Source organism: Mirounga angustirostris, unplaced genomic scaffold, assembly GCF_029215605.1.
Source record: "Mirounga angustirostris isolate CCGP_5_RB_7025 unplaced genomic scaffold, mMirAng1.0.hap1 SCAF_1, whole genome shotgun sequence".
Classification (NCBI taxonomy): Eukaryota; Metazoa; Chordata; class Mammalia; order Carnivora; family Phocidae; genus Mirounga; species Mirounga angustirostris.
This window is the reverse complement of record NW_026991709.1, coordinates 197,571,956-197,598,760: the sequence shown is the minus strand read 5'-3', so window position 1 is coordinate 197,598,760 and position 26,805 is coordinate 197,571,956. Positions and strand designations below refer to the sequence as shown.

The 26,805-nt window shown below is 59.2% G+C and overlaps 2 protein-coding genes across 2 annotated transcripts; both read right to left on the bottom strand.

Annotated features, from left to right (window-relative positions):
* Nucleotides 1-497: 497 nt before the first annotated feature.
* On the bottom strand, nt 498-11,148 carry CAMKV (CaM kinase like vesicle associated). The gene is made up of 11 exons (XM_045863811.2): nt 11,023-11,148; nt 3,501-3,609; nt 3,260-3,391; nt 3,009-3,083; nt 2,656-2,794; nt 2,400-2,520; nt 2,171-2,246; nt 1,936-2,072; nt 1,696-1,774; nt 1,375-1,462; nt 498-1,082 (listed from the first exon to the last, which is right to left on the bottom strand). The coding sequence occupies exons 2-11, from the start codon at nt 3,593-3,595 to the stop codon at nt 501-503; spliced, it is 1,524 nt and encodes a 507-aa protein (XP_045719767.1). The 5' UTR covers nt 3,596-3,609; nt 11,023-11,148; the 3' UTR covers nt 498-500.
* A 3,403-nt stretch (nt 11,149-14,551) lies between these two features.
* Nucleotides 14,552-26,763, bottom strand: LOC123863017 (uncharacterized). Its single transcript, XM_045902198.2, has one exon. It carries the CDS (start codon nt 18,319-18,321, stop codon nt 14,575-14,577), a length of 3,747 nt encoding a protein of 1,248 aa, XP_045758154.2. The 5' UTR covers nt 18,322-26,763; the 3' UTR covers nt 14,552-14,574.
* Between the last annotated feature and the right edge of the window lie 42 nt (nt 26,764-26,805).

Genomic DNA, 26,805 nt, shown 5'->3' with positions numbered 1-26,805 from the left:
TCTTAGAGCAGCCCACATACCACAGGCACATACCTTCATGTGCAGGAGCCTAAGACCGCTGACAGGGCCTCGCTGGAGGACCAGCTCTCAGGGCAAGGCCACCCAAGTTTAGGGCCTGGGAGAGGATGGGACCTGCAGGGCCTGCCTGGGGAAACTGTGAGGCAAAAAGGGAAGGGGAAAGGGAGCAGGGACCTCCTGAGTATCCCTAGAGCAGCATCCCGCAAGGAACAGAAACTGGTGAAGCTAGCGAAAGACAGAAAAGCCACAAGGAATCCATGCAGGGGCTGGGGCCGGTCCTGCCTCTGGCCTGCCCACCACTCACGCACATACACACAGGAGATGAGACTGCTCTCCCGTGGCCCCCAAACATGCCCCACACTGGGAGGCAGGGGCAGGAAGGAGCAAGGGCATCATGCCAGTGACTCTTATGTACAGTGAGAAGCCCCTCATCCACTCTCCCACCCTCCTGCCCGCCCCCTGCCCCACGCCAGCCTGCTCACTCAGCTGGTCTCCTCCCTCCGAGACTCCTGGGCATAGCCAGCAGCCTCTTCCCCTTTACTAGAGGGTGGAGCCTGGCCTGTTGTGCCCCCGGGGGCTGTGCTGTCCGGCTGGGCCAAAGCCGGCTCAGGGGTGGCAGCTGCCTTGGTGGCTGGTGTGACACTGCTCTGGGTGGTGGGCATGGTGCTCTCTTCCGTGGCTGGTGTGGCTCTCCCATCAGTGGCTGGAGTAACACTCCTATCGGTGGCTGGGGTGATGCTCCCATCGGTGGCTGGGGTGATGCTCCCGTCAGTGGCTGGGGTGACACTGCCATCGGTGGCCGGGGTGGTACTGCCATCGGTGGCTGGGGTGGCACTACGGTCTGCGGGGGCTGCATTATCGCTCTTTGTGGCAAGAGCAACAGCACCCGCTGTGGCTGAGGTGGCACTGCCCCCAAGGGCTGGGGCAGCCCCACTTGCAGCTGCGGCCCCGCCTGCAGCCCCAGCAGTGGCAGTGTCTGTGGCTGGGGCAGACTGGGCTGTCGCTGTGCTGGACTGCTCTGGGGCCCGGAGCCGTTTCATGAGGGTGGTCACTCGGACAGCCTTCTGAAAGGAGGGCAGCAGAGAGAGGCCCAGAGTGAGCTTACAGAAGCCAGATCCGTTCCTTGGCAAGAGCCAAAGCCAGACTATTCTGAGCCAAAGCCTCTGACCACCCCAGGGGAGCAGGCCAGGGACCCAGCTGTTCACACACCCACGTAAGGCAGACGGTGGCTACAGCCACACCTGATGGCTGAATAAACGCCTTTGTGTGGCTGCAGGGGTGTGATACAGGCAAGAGACTGTGTGGCAGAAGGAGCTCTTGGCATCAGTCCAAGAAAGGGAGTCATCCGAGCCTTACCTTCCACTTGGCCCTGGCAAAATTCTTTTCAATCTGGGCACAGACACCATCCTTGATGTTCTTATCAGAAGCAGCATTGCCAGAAATCCTAGAAAGGGTGCAAGTGCATTGGGATCTGAGGGGGTATAGGCCTTCATGGAGACTGCCCAGCCCTCTTCTCTTAAGATCCAGAGGTTACCAGGCAGGCCCTCTGGGCTGGGCCTGAGCTCTGGGCACCCCCAGCCCCTACTCAAAGCCTCAAGGATGGGGCTACTAGATGTGAGGAGGACTAGGCCAAGGGAAACCTGGCCTCTCCTTCTGTCCTCCATGGGCCCTGCTCACCACTCATGGGAGATGGCCTCTTCTGCGGTGATGCGCTGGTCTTGCTCCACCTCCATCAGCCTTGTTACCAGGTCTTTGGCTGGGGACAAAGCCAGGGAGAGGCTAGGCATGGGCACCTCATCTCACTGTCTATGGGTGATGAATGGGCTGGGAGGTAGGAGCAGAGTCCAGCAGAGAAGGCTGAGAGCAGGTCCCCCACACCAACCCTTCCCTTTACCCACATGCTGGGCACCTCCTCACCCGCCTGTGAAATATCATCCCAATACGGAGAGTCAAACTCATAGTCGCCAGCCAGGATCTTGCGGAAGAGGTTCTTGTCATGGTTCTCATAGTCATCTTCCTCTACCTCCTCATAGAAGGGGGGGTTCCCTGAAAGCCTGCATGGGGAGCCAAAGGGCAGGGTCACCCAGAAGGCCATGGACACAGGACCCCACCCGGCCTGGCTGCAAGCCTGTTTGCCTGCCCATCCACTCACAGGATGTACATGATGACTCCAATGGCCCAGCAGTCCACAGGGCGTCCATATCGCTGCCGCCCTACCACCTCCGGGGCTGCAAACACAGTGTCCATCTGCTGGTCAGTACCAGGCCTAGGCCTGGTACCACTCACACCACTTCCCGGGCTAGACACTTCCTTCCCCCCCTACCCAGAGCCACTCCTTGAAGTCTGTCTCCCACCCTGCCCCTGCCCCACCCCCTGCTTGCCCAGGTACTCGGGAGTCCCACAGGGCTCCTTGATGAGGCCATTCTCTAGCTTAGCCAAGTGGAAGTCACTGATGACGATCTTTGAGTTCTTCAGCCGATTGTAGTAAACCAGGTTCTCCAGCTGCTCCGGGCAGGAGTGACATGTGGGTGAGCAGAGAAAGACTCCATGAGGACCCCAGAGGCTAGACTAAGACCCCAAGGTGCTGCCCACCTCAGCCCCAGGCTGGCTGCTGTCAGACCTGGTTCCTGGCCTCACCTTGAGGTTCCTGTGCACGATCTTGAGTGAGTGCAGGTAGGCCACGGCCTCCAGGACCTGCCGCACCACATTGCTCGTGTCTCGCTCGGAGTAGTAGCCCTGGTCCAGGATCCAGTCAAACACCTCCCTCCCCGTGGCCCTGAGGGACACCAGCCCCTGAGCCCGGCGTGGGCAGGATCGGGGGTGGGGCAGGAGTACTTGGGCAGGCTGCCTACATCAGGGAGCTGGCTGGGCAAGGCACAGGGACCCAGGACCCCCAGGGTCCAGAAAGGGGGCTTTCCCTGGTTGCAGAGGGCAGAGCAGGTAAAGGCCCTGGGGACTGAGGAATCCTGGGACCCCAGGCCCACACTCACAGCTCCAGGAAGATGAAGTACTCCTTGCGGGTCACAAACACATCCACCAGTTGCAGGATGTTGGGATGCTTCACCCTGGCGGCAGGGAGAAGGGCCAATAGTTAGGGCTGGGTAAACCCCTAGGAGAGGCTCTGGTTGCCACTGTGGGCCACAGCAAACTGGCCAGAGGCTGGTACTGCTTGAGGCCCCCTGCCCTTGAAACTCTTCTCTGCTACCTCTTAGGCCACCCTCCCCCTAGGCTTCACACTCACATCTTGAGGATGCCTATCTCGTTCTTGGCCGCCTTCCGCACTTTGCGGCCGTCCCGCTTCTGGAACTTCTTGCAGGTGTGCAGCTTGCCCGTCGTCTTGTCCTTGGCCCGGAAGATCTCACAGAACTCCTCACTGCAGCCGGCAAGCACCCCACTCAGCCCTGGCCTCGTGTGGGCTGCCCTCTGCTCCCCTTTCACCAGCCCTTGCCCACCCACCCTTGACCACCAGACCCAGCACTCACGTCTTGATGACCTGTCCCAAATCATATCTGTCAGTCACCTCCGACGGCTGGTTATAGTTCTTCTTATCACCCAGAGTCACACACCCAAACGGCATTGCCAGGGTCTGAGCTGCAGGCAGGATGGAGTCTGGCTCAGCTGTACCACAACATGGAGGCTTCTCCCCGCAATACAGAGGATGCCTCCGGGAAACCCCAGCCTGGCTCAGGCCAAGCAAGGGCCAGAGACTGCATCAGAAAGAGCTAGAGGCTGGTCAGGCTCCCACCCCTGCTTTTCTGGTCGTGGCTCATGCCACTCGGCTTGGCTGCCTGAGCTACAACAGCCCCCACTTACGAAAAACATATTAAACTGACATAGCAAGGAATCATTTTGTATTGTATACATTCAACAACAACAACAAAAGATTTACCAAATGATTTCTTTATATTTCAGCTATCACACAGGTGAAGGGGGCTATAACCACCCACCCAGCAGATGGCCATCTCTGAAAGTCTGAAGATCCCAAGTGTTGGCAAAGACGTGGAGAACATAAGCACTGCTGGTGGAGGCTAAGTCTCTCCTTTGGAAAACAGTTTGGTAAAACTGCTAAAGTTGAACATGCCCCATGAACCAGCATTTGCACTGCTAAATATATGCCCTACAGAAATACATTTATGCAGCAGACCACTCATACAGGAAGGCTCATAGTGGCAACATTCGTAATTGCCCCAAACTGGAAACAGCCCACATAGCCACCAGCAGCAGGACGTAATATGGCACAGTCACACAATGGAATATTACACAGCGATGGAAATGAAGGAGCTACAGCTACACCCGATCACGCTCACGCTCACGCGGTGAAGTTCACCAACAGAGTGTTGAGTGGAAAAGACACAAAAGAGTACATAGAGCATGATCCTATTGATACAGAGTTCGAAACATGCAGAACTAACCTGTACTGTGTATGGATACAAACACTCTGGTAAAACTATTTTCAAAAAAAAGCTAGGAAATAAGTACCACAATTCCTTCTGAGAGAAAGACAGTAGTTGTGATTGAGTCAGGACACGGGGAGATTCTGGAGGGCCGATTTCTGAACCCGTGTGGTGGTTCCACAGGTGTCTGTTTTTATAATAATTTGTAAAAATGTACGTACAAGTTGGGGGGCACATTTCTAGATTTTTGTTATATTTCACAATTTTAAAATGTTAATAAAAATTATGGCCATCCTGGGGCACTTGGGTGGCTCAGTCGCTTAAGTGTCCAACTTTTGATTTTGGCTCAAGTCATGATCTCAGGGTCATGGGATCGAGCCCCTGTGTTGGGCTCTCTGCTCAGCGAGGGGTCGGCTTGGGATTCTCACGCTGTCTCCCTTTGCCCCTCCCGCTCGTGCTCTCTCTCTCTAAGTAAATAAATAAAATCTTTCAAAAAAATTATGGCCATCCATATGAAAGAATACTTGGTGGTTATTACAAAGAATATAGTAGCAAAATGTGCTATGGTCAGACAGTTTCTGAGATGTTAAATGGAAAAGCGAGGGACAGAATGATGGGTCAAGGATGCTGCTATTTGGGTAAATTTTTTAAAGCTTATATACCAATGTATACTCACAAACTCAATTCTGGAAAGACACCTAAGAAAATCAGAGTGCTCTCTGGGGCAAAGAATTAGGTGTTAGAGGGGCAGATTTATATCTTTTATTACTTTTCTGTTAGAATTTTTACCACAGGGGCACCTGGGTGGCTCAGTTGTTTAAGCATCTGCCTTTGGCTCGGGTCGTGATCCCAGGGTCCTGGGATCGAGCCTTGCGTAGGGCTCCCTGCTCAGGGTGGTGTCTGCTTCTCCCTCGCCCTCTCTGCCCCTCTGCGTCCCATTGCTTTGTGTTCTCTCTCTCTCATGCTCATGCTCCCTCTCTCTCTCTCTCTCATATAAATTAAATCTTTTTTAAAAAAAGAATTTTTACTACAATTACCTTTATTGATTCAATAAACGTTGTATTCAGGCACAGCGCTTGGAGAGTTTCCTCAGAGAGAGGACGCCCATTTGGGTGGAAGTGAGGAAAGGCTTTGAGGAAGAAAGGGCGTCAGGGCTGGGTCTTAGAGGGGAAGGGTTTGCCAGGAGGCATGCAGGGGTAATAGTCTGGAAAAAAGTTAGACAAGTCTGCCAGTGAGTGCCTCGCTGCCGGGGCCCACAGGAGGCCTGGGCAGTCAGGTCTAGGGCATAGGTCCCTGGCCAGGAGTGGGTGTTCCAGGCACAAAGGTGACCACACGCAGGCACTCTGGCACCTGGGGCCTGGCACCCGTGGGTCTGCAACGCCACTCACCCAATCCTCTCGTGCGGTGCTGAGGGGGGACTGGCTCCAGCACCCAAAGGAAAGGGCACTCGCAGCTCTTGCTAGAGGTCAACTTCAGGAGGGGAGTTGGTGACAGTGTCTGGACCTCCATAATGCCTGGCCAATGTGATTCTGGGGCCACGGCAAGCTCAGCCTCGGCTGGCTGTGCATATTCTCCGCACGATGAGCACCCGCTGTGCACCGGGCTGGCCTCTGGCCTTGACCACCTAGATGCTCCCCTACCTGGAGTCACTCCCGGCTATAGGAGGGAGTGGAGAAGGGAGGAAGCCACCCCCAGAGAAGGCAGCTTGGGTCACCGCGACTCTGCCAGCCCGGGTCAAAGGCCAGGACCCCCACCAGTCCCGTGGCCAGCCCTGGCTTTTGCTTGCTTCCTCCTAAGCAGAGGCCACCCACTTCCCAGGGGTCATAGTCCCAGAAGTTTTCCCTCAAATCTGCCCTCAGCATTAGGGAACAAATTCTATCATTCCCTCATCCGGGTTGTCTGGGCTCAGGGAATGCAAATGCATTTCATCAGCGTGATTTAAGCCAGGGCTTAAGCCATCTTGTGAGGCACTGCGGAGGCAAACAAGGGAAGCTTTGAAGATCGTCCCCGACTGTGTGTCTTTGCCGCCATGGTCACAGCCCTGCTCCTGCGTCTGCCGGAGAAGAGCATGTGGCTGGAATCCCACACTCGCAGCTGAGAGCAGAGGCACAGCCACCCACCACTGCCGGCCACCCATCTCTATGCCCCAACAATCTGGGGGAGGGGGCCCGTATCAGTCCCTCAGTGGCGCTACCGCACCGCAATTTCCTTTCCAGGCTGGAATCCAAGGCCTGCGTACTGGGCGGGAGGGTGGTCCCTTAGGCTGCGGGCCCCCCAGGAAGCTGGGAGGGACCTATGTCCCAGCCCTGTTGCTTTGCTTACACCGTTCCCGGTGGCAGGAATGCCCTTCCCCCAAAGCCTCCCATCAGTATCCTATTTGTCACGGCAGAGTTATTTATAACGTAAAAAAAAAAATCAGCAACTACATAAAATCCAACAACAGGTGACTCGCCAGCTCAACTGTGTCCATTCGATGGCAGGGAGTGTGGGCCCTGGTAAGGGCCCTGCCCACCTTGGCCTCCCTGCGAAGCAGCCTCCCCATGAGCTAGGTGTCCAGACAAGGGCTTAATCTCTTTATTCTTTCCTTGTGATTTCTGACATTATAAGGTTGTTGGTGCAACAAATCGTCTAAAATGATCCTGCCGCTCCGGACTCAAAACGGCCCTTCTCTGAGATACCTTCCAGAAGCTCCACCTCCCCCCGCCCCGCTCCACCAGCTCCCAGCTCTGCCGCGTGGCGGGGGAGGTTTTGTATATGCCCTGCCTGATCTTGCCCTTGGCCATGCATATGCACTTGTGCCCACAAGAGCCCAGGGTTGGTCTTGCAGTCTGTCTCCCACCACAGAAATCCAGGCCTCTGCTCACAGTCACATCAGCCTGGATCCACATCCTAAAACCTCATGGCTGGGGAAGGGGCAGATCTGCCTCTCCCCCCTACCATGGGGGCCCTGATCGCCGCCAGTACTGCTTCTCCTCGCCAGCCTAAAACACTCATCTGTCTCCACCCCAACCTAGCCCCAGGGCAAAGAAAGGAGAAAAGGGGTCCCCTCCATCCTCACCCACTCCACCACCTGCTACCCACTGCTGCTGCTTGGGAGGCTGCTGGTGTACGCACCAAGCCCCTGGCACCTGCTGGCAACAAAGGGGGCCTGGACCCTGAAGCTGGGAGGAGCAGTCAAGGGACAGCTTCAAGAACAGTGGAAGGCCAGGGCTTTGCTTTCTCACCCCCATGGCCCAGACAGACCAGACCCACTACCCAACAGTGAAGAGCTCTCCTCCCACTGACGCAGGACCTGGGCTGTGCCATGGGTCCATACGGGGACACGGGACAGCACAGAAGCCCCATAGCGGCCGTTTCCCTAGAGACATGGCTCCTTCCATTTTCTGCAGAGAAACAGTGTGCACGGGGGAGCTGTCCAAAGAGAGCTTGGGGGAAGCGTGGAGCCTGGCACTGCCACTGCCCCCCAGCTGGCTCCAAGGGTGCCTGAGGCCCAAGCGCTCCCCAGTTACTGCTTGCTCCTCGGTTCTGACCCCTGGGCTTGGGCAATCGAGCCTCAGGCAACCCTGAGGGAGCCTCTGCCTGTTGGTGCCCTGGCAATAAAGGGTCCCCTAGGGGCCCTACTGCAGCCTTAAGCAAGTCTGGCTCCAGAGGCCCAGTGGTCCTGCACTGGAGTCCTGTCCCCTCCTCCACCGGTGTCAGCCTGGCTCAGGCCCCACCTTTCATAGCCATAAACAAGTTTCCTGCTGCCCTGGTCCTCTCCCATGTGGAGTTCCAGAGCTTGCAGTAAATCTTGGGAGGCCAAGAGGGGCCCAAGAGGCCTCCAGCTACCTCCCGACAACTGTGGGCAACACCTCCCAATTTAGTGGCAGCTGTGAACACCAGCCTTCAGATACCCCCTCCCATTCCCTGCTCTCTCTCAGGGACTGGGGCTGGGTTTCCTGCTACAAAGGACATGCCTAGGCCCAAGCCTTGCCTGGCCCATAGCTGAGGTCTCACTGGAAAGATGGGGGGGGGGGAAATGGAGACTTCACCCTCAGGGTCTGGTGTCAGGAGGCAGAGCCAAGCTTCTAGCCCACTGCCCTGGGACATGGGTAGGGGGCTGCCCTGGCTGGCCTCAGGCTCTAGCCAAATCAGGTCCGCAGTTCCTGCTGTTGACTCTCCCATCTAATGATGGAATAAGGAGGGGGGGGGGGGTCTCTCCAGTCTCAGTGGTAGGCGTACAATCCAGTGCTGTGTCCAGAAAGTTCAGCCTTGAACCTGGCATGGCAGAGGTAAGAGCCAAGGCCCTCCCAGGCACCTGGGGTCCCAGTCTTTGAACCCCTGAAGGAAAATCCCCTGGGGTCCCTGCTTCCCTGTGGGTGGAGGAGGGAAATGAAGGGGAAGGCCCCAGAGTAAAGGATTGCTATGGTGATGGAAGTTTTGAAACAAAGGGAAGGGGAATGGGAGAGGTGTTGGCCAAAACCCTTCTCCAAGAATTCCCTGAGACTGGCCCGACTCTTTCCCCATGGGTTCTGTGACCTGACGCCATCAAGGAAGGGGAGGTGGGGGAAGTGAGAGACTTTAGAAAAGAGAAAGGGGCAGGGACAGAGAGGGACAAAGGCAGAAACTGTAATGAAAGCGGAGCAAACAGGTGACAATAAAAAGGACACAGGCACAATGACACAGGAGGGGAAGGTGGGCAGGGGGTTCTGAAGGGGCCTATGGGTGCCCAGCAGAGCCCTAAGGCCCCCACAGCCATGTGCTCTGAACACCTGGGTAGGAGCTGTCCGTGGTTCCTGGACCGTTGACACTGAACCCTCCTATATCCCTCAGATATGCATTGGACTTGGTGTGGGAGGCATAACCATGGCTTGGGAGAGGAGGTCAGCTAGTGCAGTCCCCTCCGAACAATTCCACGGCCCCTCTCCCGGTCATCAGGCAGCTTAGGTAAGGCAGGTCCATCATGTGGAAGACACAAATGTGGTGGTGGGAAATGAAGCTCAGAGACCTGGCTGCTTCCCTTTATAGCCCCTCCTCTCAGCTGGCCCAGCCCTGCCTAGACTCCCCAGCCACGCCCCCCCCCCCCCTTATCCGAGGTCCTCCCTAGGCCTTGGGTCCCTCGGGCCCCTCTTGCAGTTCGGCCTAATTCCCTACTGCAGCCGTCCCCCTTTCCAACAGTGGATCCTGTCAGGGGGGCCAGAAACAGCACCCTGAACAACCCAGAAACAACTGCACAGCACCAACCCCCTCCCTCAGTTTCCCTAGATGGAGATCATGGACTCTGCAGCCTTCTCCCAGGGCAAGGACTGCCCATCTGCCAGTGAGTGGTAGCCAGGCCACGGGCTGGAGAGGGTCAGCAGTAGATATGGGAAAGGTAGGCTTTGGCACCTGGGGGTCGACACCAAATGCTGTGAAAGAAAGGCGGAGAGACCTCTGCCCCACCCCTGGGGCCCAGCCTGCCACCGAGGGGAGTAGAGACACCAATTTCCCAGCTGACGAAACCGGGGTCCAGCAGGTGGCTAAAACTCAACTGGGAAGGTGAGGGTGGGGGAGGGGGGAGAACCAGGTCTCCCTAGGTGGTCCTGGGGGGCTCAAAGTCTGGGCCTTAGAGTGGGGCAGCAGGACAGGGGCCGGACTGGGGCAGGCTAAGCTTTTGGTGAAGGATAGAGGGCCCTGCTCCCCAGAAGGAAACCTGGTGGAGCAGGCTCTGTCTAGGGGGTGCGGACAAAAGCAGTTTGGCAGAGCTATGGGGGGCTGGGAGAGCCTAGGGTCTCTGCCAGACACTACACGCTGGGGAAGGCAGAAATTCATTTGTTCGTTGTCCACCCCCCCACTTCCCCAGCCCGGGGCCCTGCTCCCCACCGTGGTGCCACCCTGACCCCCTTCCCCAGCGCTGCTGACTCGCCCCCGCTGGCACAGCAACACACATGCGGGAGGCACACGTGTGAGCACCAAGCCCCGCACCTCCCAGCAGAAACATGTGCGTCCCCTACCCCCACCGCGCAGCGTTGAGTCGGTGCCCCGAACCCCCCGCGGGCCCCCACGTTAAGGCAGGGAAGCAGGATCTCGGCTAGGGGGCTGCTGGGCCCCAGGGGCTCGGAGCCTCCTCCCCCACCCCGCGGCAGCCCCGCCCAGCCCCCTTCAGGTTGTCGCCCATAAAGAACTCTCCGTTGTCATGGAAATTAGTGACTGCTTAGCGGGAGGAAGGGGACCCGGGGGCAGTTGGGAGGGGTTGAAGGCGGCCCTGGGAGTCAGGAGGGTCGGCTCAGCCCCTGACCCCTACCCCCGTGGGGCACCACGAATGTTCGAGGGTTAAGGTTTTCACAATTAGGAGCCCAGCGAGACGGGGGGCGGGGAGAGGGGGCAGGGAGGGGAGATTCGCCTGGGCCTGAGGCTCAGAGGCTTCCCCTGGGACCCCCGAGCCGTCCGAGGTGACGGGGAACTTTAAGCCCAACCCCGCACGCCGACCCCCGGATCTGCAGATCCCGCGTGCTGTGCCCCCGCTGGGACCCCAAGCCCTCGAGGAGCCCCCGCTCACTGAGCGAGCCGAACCTTGAGTCAGAAACCCAATCCCCCAAGACCCCCACAACGTGCGTTCGGGGGGCGCCCCCCCGCGCGGCCCGCCCCGCACCTGCAGCGCCGGTCAGTCACACGGAGGAAGCGATCGCGTGTTCAGTGGGGCGCCGAGGGCTCCGGGGGCGGCGGGCAGAATCCGCTCCGGGCACGCGGGGCAGACGCGGCGCCAGCTGCAGCCGCTTCGGCTCGCAAACCTCCAGCATCTCCCGCCGCTCGCCGGCACCGGATTCGCACCCCGGGCCGGGGGCGGGCTGGGGGCGGGGCCTCCCTCAGCCGGCTCCGCCCGGGCCCTGGCAGAGCCTGAGGCCAGAATCCCACTCCGAGGGGGGCGGACGACGGGTGGCAGCGAGTCGGCGAGCAGTGGCCTGCCCGGCGCCGGCCAGGCTCCCAAAGACTCCCTCAGGCCCTCGGACTGAGTGGGCAACAGGGGCCAGAGGGGCCTTCCTATGCCCCTGATAGGGAGCCGGCCAGGAGTAGGAGGTGTGGGGAAAGCCTGAGCCCTGGAGCTGCACAGGAATCTCTTGGCAGGTAGTAGTCCCCAGGGGACCAGCGCTCTGCCTAGCTCCCAAAACCTGACCCAAAGGGCAGAACCTACTTACAAGAACAAAGTGGGCAGTCGCTAGGGCAAACTGCATTACAGACTGGCATCCCCTAGCTAGGAATAGTAAACACATGGGTGAGTGTGCGAGCACGTGGTCAGTGAGGCCTCCAGACCGCGGTGGCAGAACCTGCTATCCCCCCCACCCCACCCCATTCAGCCTGTCTCATCCCCAAGTCCCAGCCAGGGTGGCTGGCCCAGTCTGCCCCTTCCTGCGGAGCACTGAATTTCCCAGCCTATAAAAGTCACCTATGACATGGTGTGGATTCCACTTTCTTTCGAGCTTTATCACCCTGAAACACTTCATGAGCAGCATCACCACCAGCAGCCCAGGCTGGGATATGGGGATACAGGAGAACTATTGCACCAAGGTGCCCCAGCAGGCCTGTCCTCTGATGGGAGGAAGCTGAGAACTGCCAGGAAGAAGCCTTGAAGGAAGCCCTGAAGGAAGTCCATTTCTCTGTCCTTTGTCAGGGAGGCGCAGGGACCCAGGGCTTGCCCCTCCCCACTCACAGGCCCTGAGAACCATCCTGAGGCCCGTGTCTGAAGGCCAGACAGGCTTCTTGGTACCTGGAGCTGACTTCCACCCCCGCCTCAAACCTCCCAGGGAGTCTTCTGACCCCATCCTGGGTCAGGTCATCCCCAAACCCTTGGATGTTGAGTGAGTGGCTCCCCGTGGCTGCTGACAGGAGCGATTGCTTCGGTGAGGAAGCTGGGGCCGGGGCCGGGAAGGCTGGCCTGGGACATGACCACTCACATAAGGCCCCTCAATATCTTCCCCCCCGATGAGAGTGTCAAGGGGCCCTTCACAGCCTTCCCTGGCTTTGGGTCACCTCCTGCAAGCCAGACGGATGCCACCTCTGGGCCCTCTGGGCTCTGGGTGGTCTCGGTCACAGCACCGACCCCACCACTAGGTAGGAGTTCCTGGCAGACAGAGGCTCTGTTTCATCTCAGTACGCTCAGTTCATGTCTGCAGAATGAAGGAATGAATGGCCTGGCACCCAGTCCTTCCTGCTGTCTGCCCACTGTCCCTGAAGCTCTGGTTTTCTGAGGTGTATAGCGCCGCTGAGCCGTGGCCTGCCGACCCCGCACATGCGACACACACTTTCCGTCTTCCCTGAAGGTCATGGCTGTCTAGGGACGGACAGGCGGGCCCGAGGAGAAGCAGGCATGGGGGATTTAGAGGCGGGGGGAGAGGTGGTTCGCTAGAGCCCTGCCTGCTGCTGGCAGTGCTCCACCTCTTCTTGGTCGTGTGCACACTCCATGTGCCTGTGGGTGAGCGCACGTGGCGGGGTGTGTGTGTACACGTGTGAGTGTGTCTGTGTGTGTGCATGCGTGCGCGCTCATGCCGAAGGAGATGCAAGAGCACAGCGTGCGCGGTGGTGCCCAGTGGCACGTGGGTCTGCATTCTGTGTGCACCCAGGCGTGCTTGCTCGCGCGTGCACGGGGACACTGTTTCCAGTCCCTGGAGCCCCTGGTCCCTGGAGCCACCAGTCCCCTTCCAGCCTGACACAGGCCTCAGGACTGGGGAGGCTGAAGCGGGGCGTGAAAGCGGGATGGGGGGAAGAGGCTGGGCCGTGCCTAAGGGCTGGCAGGGGCTGCGACGACCCTACATCTGCGGCTGTTTGCAGCCTCCCCACCCAGGGCAGCCCTCCGCTCTCAGGCATTGGGGGGATAGCCGGGTCTTGGCCCTTGGTGGAGAGAACAACCTAAAGATGAGAACCCAGGGTTGGGACTGGGGCCTGGCTTGTCCCTCAGCCCCCGCTCAGGGAGGGAGGCACGGGCAAGGCAGGGCTTTGGTGTCTTGGCTTCAGGCTGCGGCCACCCTCCGGGCAGGAAGTAGCAGTACCAGCTGGATGCCATCCTCTCAGCTCTTCTAGGCCATGGACTAGGCCCACGTGGAACTTTATTCCTACCTCCGCTATTCGGAGCTAGACCGGGTCAGGGGCCATGGCTTCTCGCCACCCCCCACCCCACCCCCCCGGCCAGAGGAATGGCCCGAGGTCCTTTAGCATAGGGCAGAGCCTGGGAAAAGAGCAGGGGCAGTTGGCATTGGCATTGTCCAGGAGCCTCTCTGAGGACACCTGCCCTCCTGTGGGTGGGGACAGCCCAGCTTGGAAGGCTGAGGAGGAAAAGGGAGCCCAAGGTTGAGAGTTCTGGCTCCCACCAGAGCTAGCCAGTCAGAGACAGGAGAAAGTGGGAGCCTCCCTCTCCACGGAGCCTACAAAGCCGGCCAGACCTCATCACTCAGCACAGGTTGTACCACCCACCCAGGACCCAGGACTTCTCTGCCACCCCCCATGACCCTGACTTCCTGCCCCAGGGCACCAAAGGCCAGCACTCCCATACCCTCATATTCTGACTGGCCCGCAGAAGCAGAGAGTTCTAGCCGAAGTTCAGACTTTAGGGGGCACCTGCATTACCAGGCCAGCTCCCCCAAGAAGCCCAAACTTTGACAGGTGCCCTCCCTTGGGGGCCACAAACGCTCCACGTCCCCAGCCATCTTTGGAACTGTTAGGCTGTTGTCCACGTTGCTGTCCTCAGCCCCCCGTAGAGGGCCCAGGATGGAGGAGGGCGAGCAGTCTTTTCCTCTGGAGCTAGGGGAGGGGGCTGTTCCCCCCCTTCATGACTCACTCCAGGCTGTGTGGGTTATTACATTATGTTTGAAATTGCCATGGCAACCAGCTGGCAATCAAGGGTAATTGCACTTGTCGCCGGGGCAACGGGGCAAAACCCACAGCAGCCACTGTGTGTGGTTGCCCTTGGGGTGCAGTAAAGGTCAGGCTAGACCCGAGCCAATGCCAGCCGAGGGGTTCTGAGGTTCTCTGGAAAGGATAGGATTGCTAGACCCCATGGAGTTCCCATGTGCGGAGGCAGGGTGTGCCTTGGGAGTGCCGGGGCCCCCGTCCCTGACTCCGTGCCCGGCCTCTCTCTGTCCTTCCCCACGCCACCCTGTGTCTAAAACAGGCCACAGTGCTCGAAGTAAGCAGAACCAGAACTTTTATGTGCTCACAGATGGTACTTGTAGATGGCCCAAGGGCCTTCCTCCTCGTACTCACGGCGGCTGAGCCACAGGCTCTGGAAGGAGTCCCGGGACGCCATGATGGAGCCTCCAAGCCAAGCAGCGACAGCACGGTGGGGCGAGCCCAGCACAGTGGCTCGGGGGCCCAGCTCCTGCCTCAGGCGCTCGGGAAAGCCATTCATCAGGGTGCCGCCGCCGTCCAGCACCACATTGGCCAGCAGCTCCTCCTGCTGCTTGGCCTCCAGCCGGCTGATGCTCAAGAGGGCCAGTTGCGGGAGGCCAGGCTGGTTGAGGCCTAGCAGACTGGGCTGGAAGAGGGCCTCAGGGCAGCAGAAACGCTCAGAGCCCAGTGTGATGACCTGCTTGTCTGGAAGCACGAAGTCCACCCGGGCCTGGGGCTGGGTGCGGGCCATCTCAGCCGTCATGTTCATGGCCACGTAGCAGCAGGCCTCCTTGATCTGGTTGACCAGCCCTACCTTGGGCGGCGAGTGGCCCCCTGCCAGCAACAGCTGAGCCAGGTACTCAGTGAGGTCGGCACCAGCCACATCCAGCCGGTAGGTGTCCAGCGGGGCCAGATCCCCAGTGAGGATAGGTGCCACGTAGGAGGTGCCGTGGCCACTGCCCAGCACCAGCCCAGTGGTGCGCCCGTAAGCGTAGAGCGCCAGCAGGGCCTGATGCGCCGTCTGCATGGCAGGCACGTGGAAACGCTCGAAGAGTATCTCGGCCACCTTCTCCCGGTTGGTGCGCGGTGAGATGGGCGAGTCGGCCACCAGCACAGCCAGCTCCTCCGGCCGCACGCCCAGCCTGCAGTAAAACAGGTGCTGCCACAGCCCCTCCAGGGCGTCCCAGTCGGAGACCACTCCGCGGTTCAGCACCGAATAGGAGGCCTCCTGGTTCTCAGGCACCGCGTCCCGGGGCTCGGCCTGGGCCGGGCACTGTAGCAGCTGCACACGGGAGGGCACCACGCTGAGGACGTGGTCCTCCCCGGCCAGGCCACATTTGGTGAAGCCTGTGCCCGTGTCGATCACCACCGCCGCCATGTCCCGGTAGGGGCCCCGCGAGGGGCGGCAGAGCACGAGGGACTGCGCCGGCAGAGCATCTGTGCTGGGCACCAGCTCGTAGCAGGCCCCGCGGGGCAGGCCGAGGTGTGCAACCACCGATGAGTGTGCCATGTCCTCAGGTGTCAGCTTGAACCGGGGACCCTGGGGCTCCGTGCCCACCATGGCCACGGGCAAGACCTTGCAGCCGGGGCCAGGTGTGGAGAAGGTGACCAGGGAAAACTGCTCCTCCTGGGTGCCCGGGGAGCCGCCAGGTTGCCAGGAGGAGAGCTGATGTGTGGACATCGGATCAGGGGCACCGACGCCGACCTTTTCTCTGTTCATGTAGACACACACGTCCTCAGGGGCCAGGGGCACCTGAAGTACCCCCACATGGGCCGGGAAGCTCAAGTGCTCCCCTTCCTGGCACAAGGTGGAGGCCTGGCCAGGTTCCCTGGTGATGGGGGGCCCTCCTGAGACGATGGGCTCTTTGGAAATGGGGGGTTCTTGAGAAAAGGGAGGCTGCCCAGTGAGAGAAAGCTGCCTGGCAAGAGGGGTTCCAGTGAGAAGGAGCTGACCAGGAAGGGGGAGCTGCCTGGTGAAGGGGGGCGGCTCAGCTAGGAGTGGCTGTCCAGAAAGGTGGGTCGGCCTGGTGAGGGGGCACTGCTCAGCAGAGGGAGGCTGACCAGTTGGAGGGGGCTGTCCAGAAAGGGGATGCTGCTTGGCTAGAGGCGGCCGACCACCGAGGGAGACCTGCCCAGCACCCTCAGCCCAAAGGCTGTCAGGGTGAGCAGTAAGGACTTCTTTCTGGTTGTGGTTGCCTATATCCTCCTGAAGCAGGGATTTGGGCCCCTCCTGGGTTGGGGCTTGTGGGACAGGCTCTGGGGTCTGCTCTGAGTTCACCCACTGCAGTTTCTTGGGCTGGACTGTGGAGGCGTCTTGCATCCGGGAGGTGTCCAGCGTCCGGATGGTACGGCCAAGTTCATTTTTTTCAGCATCAGGTTTGGAGCAGCCCGGACCATGGCCATGGCTCAATCTCCCCTCCCCAAACTGGAGGGGCATCCCCAGTGGAACGGGCCTAGTGAACACTCTGATGGGGGTCTCGGCACCAGGGGAGTTCTGTGACTCCAAGTTGAGCCTGCCCTCCTTGGGAACCAGGGCCACCTCTCGGTAGCTTCCAGATGAGAGGCTGGAGGGCACAGGGCTGGACAGCATGGGCGAGGTAGACCAGAAGTTGGAGCGATTGTTGTCAGGGGAAAGGATGGGCATGGCTAACGGTGGAGCGGACAACACATTTTCGGGGACATAGATGGATGGGTGGCTGGGCATGACACCCAGCAGCACTGCCCGTGGACCCATGGGGTCATGGCACAGCAGCCCCATCCTGGTGTTCCCCGTGGCCATATCGAACACCAGCACACGGTCTTCCATAGCATCCCGGAGCTGGCAGGTAGGGGCAGTGGAGGGGGGGATCTGGATGGCTTCCCTGGGAGACTGGACTGGTGACTGCTTGTGGCAAGACACTTGGTAGGCAGACCGTGGCCCACTGGAGCAGGTATTGTTGCAAACGTTGAGAGGCTGCTGGTCTGGCCGAGAGCTGCAACTCCCCTCGTTATTCCTCTGGGACTTGGGGCTACCCAGAGGCCCTGAGCCTGGTGTTGGGCTGCCTGGCCCAGAGGTACAGACCGGCGGCTTCTCCGCTGGGTTCTCGGGCAGGTTGGATAACACCTGCATTTTGGCAACCTCGAGCTCCTGGACATGGTCTGAGGACTCATTTGGAGAAGGCGCTGGGGTGGGAGGCTCCTTCTGAAAACCCAAATCCACTTTGTCCTGGCAGGACGAGACCACTTTGGAAGACTCCAAGAGGACTGGCCGTTGGTTGCTACTCTTCCTGAGCAGGGGGTCTTGGGACAGGCCACTGGTCATGGTAGCGGTGTCTGTCGAGTGGTCAGAGTTGTAGGTGTCAGTTTCAACTGCTGCCGGCTTTGGAGTTGGAGCCACGGCTGGGGCATCTGCCTGAGTTGGAGTTGGAGGAGCCTGGGCCGCACACGGGCACTTGCCCTGGTCCTGACCTTGGGCTGGAGCCGGGAGAGGACCTTGGGCTGTGGCTGAGCCCTCGTCCCCCGAAAGGAAATAGGATAGCCTCCGGCTCTTCCTGCTGCCCAAGGGGGCTACCTGGTCAGGGCTGCAGGGGCCTTTGCCCCAGCCCACCAGGACTTTAGCTGGAACCTTGTCCTGCCCTGCAACCTGCACCTGAGCCCGGGAGCGGCAGAATCCATGCTGGATCGAATCACTGGTGCCGTCGCTGTGTGTGCACACGGGTAGGGCCAGGGTCCTGTTCTCCACGCTGGGATGCGCTGGGGTTCCCACGATGGAGCTCGGAAACGGGCTAGTAGAGGGGAGTCTCGGGGCATCTTGGGAGGCCTGCTCGCAGACACACTGGGAGCCAACCTCAGCAGGATCCTGGTGTAGCTGGTGAACGGGCTCAGGGGCATGGGCCTGGGAGGCAGGGCCACAGGTCCTATCAGTGATGGCCTCAGTGGACAATGACAAACCCTGCGCGAAGTATACAGATCCCGAGTTTATCCATGGTCCCTGGGACCCTCTGAGGCCACCCCCCGGCTGCTGGCTGCTGGCCGAGGGGTGGCCTTGGGGGCCCGGTGGATCAGGGTCCCCCACCTTCTTGGTGACTTCCATAGTCCTGCTCCATGCCCTAGGTGCCCTGCCCCCACTTCATTGCCATGGCAACCCCACACATCACAGCCCCTAGTGACCTGGGTGGGGGGGAGGTGACAGAGTGTGGGAAACCAGAGGCCCCACCCCCCTGAGGAACGGGGCCTGCCCAGGGAACCTTGGGAGACAGAAAGGCCCAGGGACCCTGGTGAAGTCTGCCAACCCTAGGCCAGCCCCCTCTCCCCTTACCAGCCAGGTGACTAACTACTCTCTACCCAAGCCAGCAGTAGGGTGAGCGTGGTGCCCTTGTGGCAGGGGCTGGGAGTGGCGGTGTAAGGCCAAAGGAGAAAGGTAGGCAGGGGAGACCAGCATTCCTGGTCTACCTCAGATGCCAGACTTGGTTCTTTCTCCTCTCTTTCCGTGGGGCAACTTGAGACGTTAGCCCTGACCCAGGGATGAGTTCCAAGTATGTGACACAAGGCCCTTTGGGGATCAAAGCCCCTTTACCACTGAGTCCTGGGACACAGAAGAGGGTGAGGGGCCCAGCTCAGGCCCGGGCTCCTCTCCCCCGTATTCCCTGGCCCCTGCTCCAGGACAGCAGCTCCTTGGCAGTCTTTCTGCTCCAGATGGTTCTCCTCTGCCTGTGCCTCATAGAGCCCCCTCCCCAGAGCCACATGTCCTTGAAGCCTAGAACCAGTATCCCACAGAAGTGGGTATGGGGGCGACAGGGGTGGGGGTGGGGCCTTTGCTCAGAATCCTCAAGTCAGAATGTTCTAGCTCTTGTCACATTGTGTCAACTTGGCCAGGAGGGGGGCAGAGCACTCAGCATAGGGCTAGGCCACAGTGGACACAGGGCCAGCCAAGTGGCAATTACATACAGATGGGGCACAGTAAGGACACAGTGAGCACAGGGCTAGGCTATGGGGTGCGGATATGGTTGGTGCCGGACTGGGCACACAGTGGGCAGAGCTGTGTATGTAGTGAGGGCAAGCTGGACACAGGACTGGACCTAGAGTGGGCACATAGGAAATGTAAGCTATTAGACTGGGTGGACACTCCCACCCTCCCTTTCTCAGATGGGCAAACATAGGACAGAGAGGGGTGGGACCTGTCTGGACCACCAGCCCAGGCCTAGATGTGCCCTACAGCCATAGAAGACAGGCCTGGGCAGCAGTTTGGGGACCCACCCATTACCACAGGCCTACTCTGGAGGTTCTGACCTGGGACGGGGTCAGCCCTCCTCCCTCCTCCCAGCTGTGAGCTCTGAGCCTCTTCCTTCTGGTCCCCAGGCCTGTGTCCTTTCAGGCCTCAGTCTTTCTGCCCAGGAAACAGGTCTGTGGAGAATGCAGCTATCGGCTTGTCCTCTGAAGCCGTGTTTTCACAAAGGTTAAAAATAGTGCTTACAGTTGGCCGTGGGGTGTGAAACGACGTGACCGGGGACCAGGACGGGCACTGTGCAGCATCTGCATCTTCCTGACAGGCACTGGGCAAAGCCTGACTCAGCCCCATTCAGGCCCCCCGGGGCCTCCTCCCCCTCCCCCAGATGCTGCCTTCAGTTCGGCGTGGGAATAGATGTCTCCAACGCTACTGCTCATCCCCCACTACGGCCCAGGAAGGTGGCAGAGCCGAAGGGTCCGAGTGGCCTGCTTCCGTATATGCACATATGCACACACTCGCTGAACACTATCAACTTCATTAATCTCTGGCCCCGAGCAAACTGATTTCTTCCCGCACAACAGAGATGCTCGTGGCAGCCTCTAGCGCAGGTGCGGGGCGGGGGGAGCTGGGGAGGCAGGGAGGGAGGCCCTGAGAGCCCCCTGCCTGTCCGACCACTCAGCCATCCCCATCTCCTACAGAAGTGGGGCAGAATCCTCCTTTCCAGGGCTGGGAGCTTTGTGACCAACTGACCTGAGATATCTTCCTGAGGTATCCTCAGGAAGGGAGGGGGGCAGAGCCAACTGAAGGGTATGGCCCATGAAGGCAGGCCCAGAGAAAGCAGTCCTGAGAGAGGAGAAGGCTCTTCCCCCCTGGGAAGCAAACACCCCTTATAAGAACAATGACGGGCGCTGATTGGGTTCTTCCTGCGGGCCGGGCAGTGCTGAGGGCTTGTAACCCAGCCTCTTAGTGATTGGATGAGCTGGGCATTCTCATCCCTATTTAACAAATGAGGAAATCAAGGCACAGAGAAGAGAGAGAACTCACTGAGATCTCAGCGAAATGAGCAGTAGAGCCAGAATTTGAAGCCAGGCCACCAGGCTCTGGATCCACACTTCAGAAATTTAGGTACCACCACTGGATCCCATGCCCAGGGCTGGCAGGCATGGACCCTGCTGGAAGGGAGCCAACACGCCTCCCCCTGGGTGCTGCAGCCCCAAGCCCCCACCTAAGCTGTGTCCCACATGAAACCTTCTCCTCCTCCCAATAGCTTAGCAGGTGGCTCAAGACTGGGAGGGGCCTTTTCCCTGTTGGCACCTCTAAGCCAGTGCCCTCCTGGGAGCCTGGCATCGCTGAATAGGGGCCAGCTACACACCTTCCTGAACCAGGCTGAGTCCTTTGTACTCAGAATTCTTGCCCAGCGAAAGCCCACTGCATTTCATCCAGGTAAGGGGAGGGGCAGCAGGGCAGCCAGAGAGGCTCCCAGGCTAGCCCCCTTCTGCTGAGCCCCCAGGGTTCGGGCAGGGACATTGCCACTGTACCCCTCCCCCCTACATGTTTTTAAACAGTCTCTCACCACGAAGAAGGGCAACCAATTCTATTTCTGATTCTGGAAAGTGAGGAGGGCCAACATGTTGCCATGGCAAACTGGAGAGCCCCTCCCCGAGGCTGAGCCCATTCCCCAGGCTGAGGGCTCTCCGGGATAGGGGGGCGTGCCCAGAAGAACTGGAAGAAGCCCAGTCTGAAGACAAGGCCATAAGGAGTCTCCTCTGTGAGGGCAGGTCCTGACATCACCTCCTCTCACACCTCACCTGGCCCTCTCTGATCAGGCCTTGGGGAAAGGCCCTGACCCTTGTGGAGAGGGTCAGGCTTCAGGAGATGGAGTCAGGGTACTCTGAGAAACCATTCTTCCTTGTGGATCAGGCTAGAACCCTCCGACCTAGGATGTCTTGAGGGTGGTGGGCAGGAAGGGCATTGAGGGGAAAGGGAAGGTTCCAGGACTAGCCAAGTCTCCCAGACCTGATTCTCCAATGCACCTGTATTTTTGGCTTCTTTGTGTTCTCAGGAAACAGCTCTGTCAAATCCTTGGCCCTGCACTCTTCCAGTCTACCTGTCTTCCCCTCCCTGTGCCCTGGGAAGACTCTGGATATCTCCAAAATTCTAGGATCAAAAGTTGCCATAAAGGGCTCCCAGCGGAGGCAACCACTTGGTAGTGGAGTGAAAAGCAAGGCCTGTTTCCCCAGAAGTTTATGCCCACCGTCCAGGAGCTCATACACCAGCCCTCCTGCCCCAGACCCTGAGGGTGCAGATGGGTAGCATTTAGATCTGTGAAGGGAGGGCCTTCTGGGTAGAAGCACAGCCCAGGTAAAGGCAGGCTTCTGAAAAGACCTAAAAGGATGTTGTGCTCCAACCTGCTCCGGGTACTAACGGGAAACCGAGGCCCCCAGGGAGGAAGGAAGCACCCTTGGTCTCCTGGCTCCACAGACTGTTCGGTAGTGCTCTGTGTTTCCCTCTCCTGACCCTCCTCCCTGGGGCTATCCAAGTGACCTCTGAGCACTAACATCCTGCTTCTCTGAAGCCTGTCCTGGCCAGGGTGCACTCATTCCAGAGAGGCAGCGGGGCCCTCCTCCTGCCTGGTCTCCCTGCCTGACCTGGAAGGAAGACAGCCAGGGTGCAGAGAACTCCGGCCCCAGGGGAGCCCTTGGTGGGATGAGGGGTGATAATCTACTCCTAATCTGGAATGTGGAATGCAGATCCAGGAGTGCCAGGAGGATGTGGCTTTTGAGCTCTAAGGCATAGGAAATTTAAATAACAGATGTTTAAACAACCTTCCCTGCAAGCCGTGGTGCAGTGACCCCTCTGCTGAGACGTGTTACAGCTTAAAAATAGCCCACAATGAACTGCTCTGAGCTCCAATTGACTCAAGCTTACGTAACTCTGCGTGAAAGATGGCCAGCCGCACCAGCCCGGAGGGAGGGCGAGGGCACAGGCGCCCTGACGGCCCGGGGCTGAGGCCAGCAGCACCCCCAGCTGGGAGCCAATCTAGGTGGGGACAAAGGAAGTGCTTCTGGAAGCACACATCATTCCACGACTATTGGGAAGAGACCTCCGACCACATCTGCAGAGAGGAGCTGAGATCTGCCCTCCCTTGGGGTCCTTGAAGAACCCAGGCCCCGTGGAGGGTGGGGGCAACTTTAAGAACAGGTGGCTGGGTCAGAGCCCGTGGGCAAGGGGCCATGTGGGAAGGGTGACTGGGGCTGCCCAAAGGATTCTTTTTCCCCTTCGAAGAGGTGGCCCCCCAGCTGGGAGGAACACGCCAGCAGGACTGATGCCTGGCTGAAGCTGGTACCACCGTGGAGTCCAGGAGAGGAGCTGGCTTCTTGAGAGCCTCTAAGTCTCTATGGTCCGGGCTGCACAGGTGAGGCTTGTGACATGGGGAAGAGAGCACTGGCTCCCAGCTGACTGACGATCCTGGGATCCTGCTCTGAGTCCCCTGCCTTTCCTGATATGTTCCCAGATCCCAAGTGCCCAGGCCAAGACTGACCACAAGTGGGCATGCAGGTGGCTAAACCAACATGAGAGGGAACGGAGGAGAGAAGGCAAGGATGCCCCGGGCATCGGGAGCCTCATGAGCTCCCTCTGCCTCTGCCCTTGCTGAGCCCCAAGGATGCAGCAACTTCCCTCAGCTCCTACCACCTGAGTTCAAAATAGGAACCACCACGGGCCTCGCATCTGAGCTTCCGCTGAGCAACAGGGACAACCAGGGCCTCCTGTCACAGGCCCAGCAAGGGCAGGTTGTCAGGGCCGTAAGTGCCCCTGTTTCCCTGATAAGGTCAAGGCTGCCAGATGGGTGGAGTAGAAGTTGTAGGGGAATGAGTAGCAATGGTAGGGCACAATCCCAGAATGATCTTGGGATTCTCATCCTGCAAGAAGAGTGTGATCTGGGTGTCTCCCTCTAAAGGGCACTGTGACCGTCCCTGCTAGGCCTAGCCTGAATATCCTGGAACCAGGGACAGAAAGATGCTCAGGGCATTGGAGGGATAGAGAACAAGATGCAGAGGCTGTGGGGAGGCTCAGGAGCAGAGCCACCCTCCCTTATAGAGCCTGGAGCTGTGAGTTCCTATCTGGGATGGACTGATGGGGCTGGGGCGTTCAGGAGAAACAGTCATTTCTAAGGATATCAGAGTGAGATGGCTGGGATCCAGGTGTCACACCTCTGGACTGAGCGGGGTCAGGCAAGCCCTGCCAACTGCTGGGCATCTCCTGCCAAGCTTTGGGCCAAGGACTCCCACCAGGGGAGGACCAAGCATGAAGGCCATGGCTCCAGGTCACCATCCTTAAGCCTGAAGAACCCAGCCCACTCAGGAAGCTACCGCAGCCAGATGTGAATGTCACAGCTGCCCAGGCTCTTCTGGCATCTCACTCGTTGGGTTAAAAACTCTGTCTGGAACAAACCTCAAAAGAATGGCAGGAGAGAACGCGGCTCAGCCGGCCCCTCTGTACCAGATGGGGAATACTGAGGGCCCTTCACCGAGTCATCCCCACTCCTCTGGGCTGGTGTAGCTCCACCTCTGGGCTGGTTGGACCCTCACAGGGCCAGAGCAGAGGCTCTGAGTGAAGAGATGCTCAGATCCTGGGTCTTCACAGAGGGGAGTTCTCCAGTCCCAGCATGGAATAAAAGGTGTTCTTCATCAGGGCCAGGTAGATGGGGCTCCGTGCTCAGCTACCGATTCCTGGGGCTGCTTCTCCCCAGGCAGAGGCAGTAATTGTGGGATGCAGCCTGGGCCTCTCTGAGCCTCAGACACTCCCAGCAGCACCATGCCCCCCCTCCCGACCCTGGCACTGGGGTCCTGCTCTCTCCTATAGGCAAATGAAGTAGCACCACTGGTGGACCTGTGGCCTCATGGGCTGCACGGAGGGAGTGACTGGTGAGGCCAGTGTCCCAGAAGATCCCAAGGTTTGGAACGGGTCAATATCTGGAGCTCTCAGGTGTGACCCCAGAGGGCCTTGGGATCCCTGGGAAAATTCTCTGAAAGGCTGGGATTGAGGCATAAGGAGGATCTCAGACCAGACCCATGGCCCCCCATCAAAGCAGGTCGGTCGGCCCCATGCCTGCTCTCCAGGTGCCAGACAACAGTGACACCAATGGGCAGTCAGGAGGCTGTGAGTCATCTGCAGCTTCCTTGGCCCCAGCTCCCATCCTGGCCTCCCTCCAACCTTTACTGGCACCTGCTTGCCCCCAGCCCCACTGGGCCGCGATAGAGGGAGATGAGGCCAGAGAGCTGGTACCTGCTCTCCAGAGCTCATGGTAGAAGACTGGACTCCCAAAGCCCCAAGAGAAGCCTCTGCTCACCCCATCCCACCCTAGTGGCAGGCCTAGGCCCACCATGGCCACCAGCAACCTTCCCGCTGCACCGGCCACCCACCGTGGCTGAGATACTACTCAGGCCTCCCCCAGGGGAAAGGCAGCTCAGCCTTCGCTGGCCCTGGAAGCCACTCGGAAACCTTCTGTCTCCCCCAGCCCATCTGGGGGCCTAGAACTAACCCTCCTTTTCTCTTCTCCCTGGGGGCCCCTTCAAGAATTTGAAACCCTGAAGCAGTTCTAGTTCCTGACACTCCAGCTGGACTTGCGATTACTCAGGTGGCTCTGAGGATGGAGCTCAGAGCCTGGGGGCTGTAGCGCTGGGAGGAGGAGGTGCAGCTGTACCATGATGCAGGGGCCCAAGCACCTGCTTAACTGGGGCCCCTCTCTGGAGAATCCTGGCCTTGGAGGCCCCTGGCTCAGAAATATGTCTGAAGTCCGATATTGTGGTTGCACAGAAAAGCTGATACCCCCTGACATCGCCCTTTTCTGAGAACCCTCTACTGCTAAGCTCCCCTCCCAAGCACAGACCCCCTCTCTTCTGAGCAGGCGAGCCAGTGGTCCATGAACTTCAGAGGCTCAGTGGGAAAGGAGCCTCAGTCCAGCTTCAGAGAGGCCTCTGGGCCTTCTCCTCACTCCCCACCCAAGGCGGGGAGCTCTCTTCAGATCCCCAGGATGAGGTCAGGGCAGGAGGACTGCAAGTTGGAGAGATGGAAACAGCCCTTCCTAACTAGTATGGGGACTACAGCTTGGGGGGTACTCTAGGACATTCCACTCATCTTTCTTCCAACCTCAGGGGCGACACAAAGGATTCCCCCTACACACACACAAACACACACACACACACACGGACCAGAGGTCCCTGGCTGAGCATGCAAGCCTACAAAACCTCCTCTAGGTCTGATTGAGGATCAGAGGTACAGTGGTAAACAGGCAGAGTCCATCTCTACCTCTCCAGATCATAGACCCCTGATCTTTGGAACCCTGCGCTTGAGCAGAAGAGCCTCCTTTTAAGCTTTATCCACATGTCCTCAGGGTCCTTAGGCTCCCCATGGCAGGGCCTCCTTTGGCCTGAGATGACACTGTAGGCAGCAATATGGGTAGAGAACAGCTGGGCAGCTCCAGTCCCAAGGAAACCCCCACTCAATCTACCAGGGAGCTCTTCCTCCAAACCCAGGGTTCCATATGTGACAGGGCAAAGAGCTGGGAACTCACAGTAGAGGGAGCTTGCTCCCCTTAGGGTGAGCTGGGGTCTCCCAACTGGCAGGATGGAGGCCAAAGGGGTCCTGAGCAAGACAGAGGAATGACCACGATGCACGCCCTGGGCCCCGTCACTGGCATGCCAGCCGCCCCCTTTAGCATCCAGGGTGTGGGAGAGGAGCAGCATGAGGAGGAAACTGTTCTTGCTCTCCGGTGGCGTCTGCCCCTCTAGTGGCTGTTGTGCAGTGGCCTTGACGAGTATAAATAGCCTGGGCCGTCCAGCATCTTGAAGCGGGTGCCTTGGAAGTGTGGAGCTGAGGCCTTGTTGCAGGCTCATCTCTCTCAAGGCTGCAGGGGCAATGCTGGCAGGATTTGGGGGGGACAGGGGAACTGGTCTCCATGCCCTGATAGTGTGTGTGGGGGGGAGGGGTCTGTATATGTGTGAGGGGAGCTGCAGGTGGAGCAGGGAGCTCTGAGAAGGGCTAGAAAGGGACAGACACGGGCTGGCTACTGCACGCCTGGGTCCTCAACCCACCCTTCTTGGTTCCATCAAGAAGTCCCCAGGGCCCTGTAACCTGGATCGGGGCCTTGCCCTGCCCTTCCTGTTCCCTGGAGCCTTCTTGCTGACCCTACCTGTTTCCAGCCCCAGAGTCTTTGAATGTGCTGCTCACTTCGCCCAAAGCTCTCTTCCCACATCTCTGCTTCTGGCACAGTTCCCACCTGACAGGGCCTTAGCAGAAATGTCACCTCCTAGGGAGGCTTCCCTCACCTCTATTCTCTCTCTAAAGCTG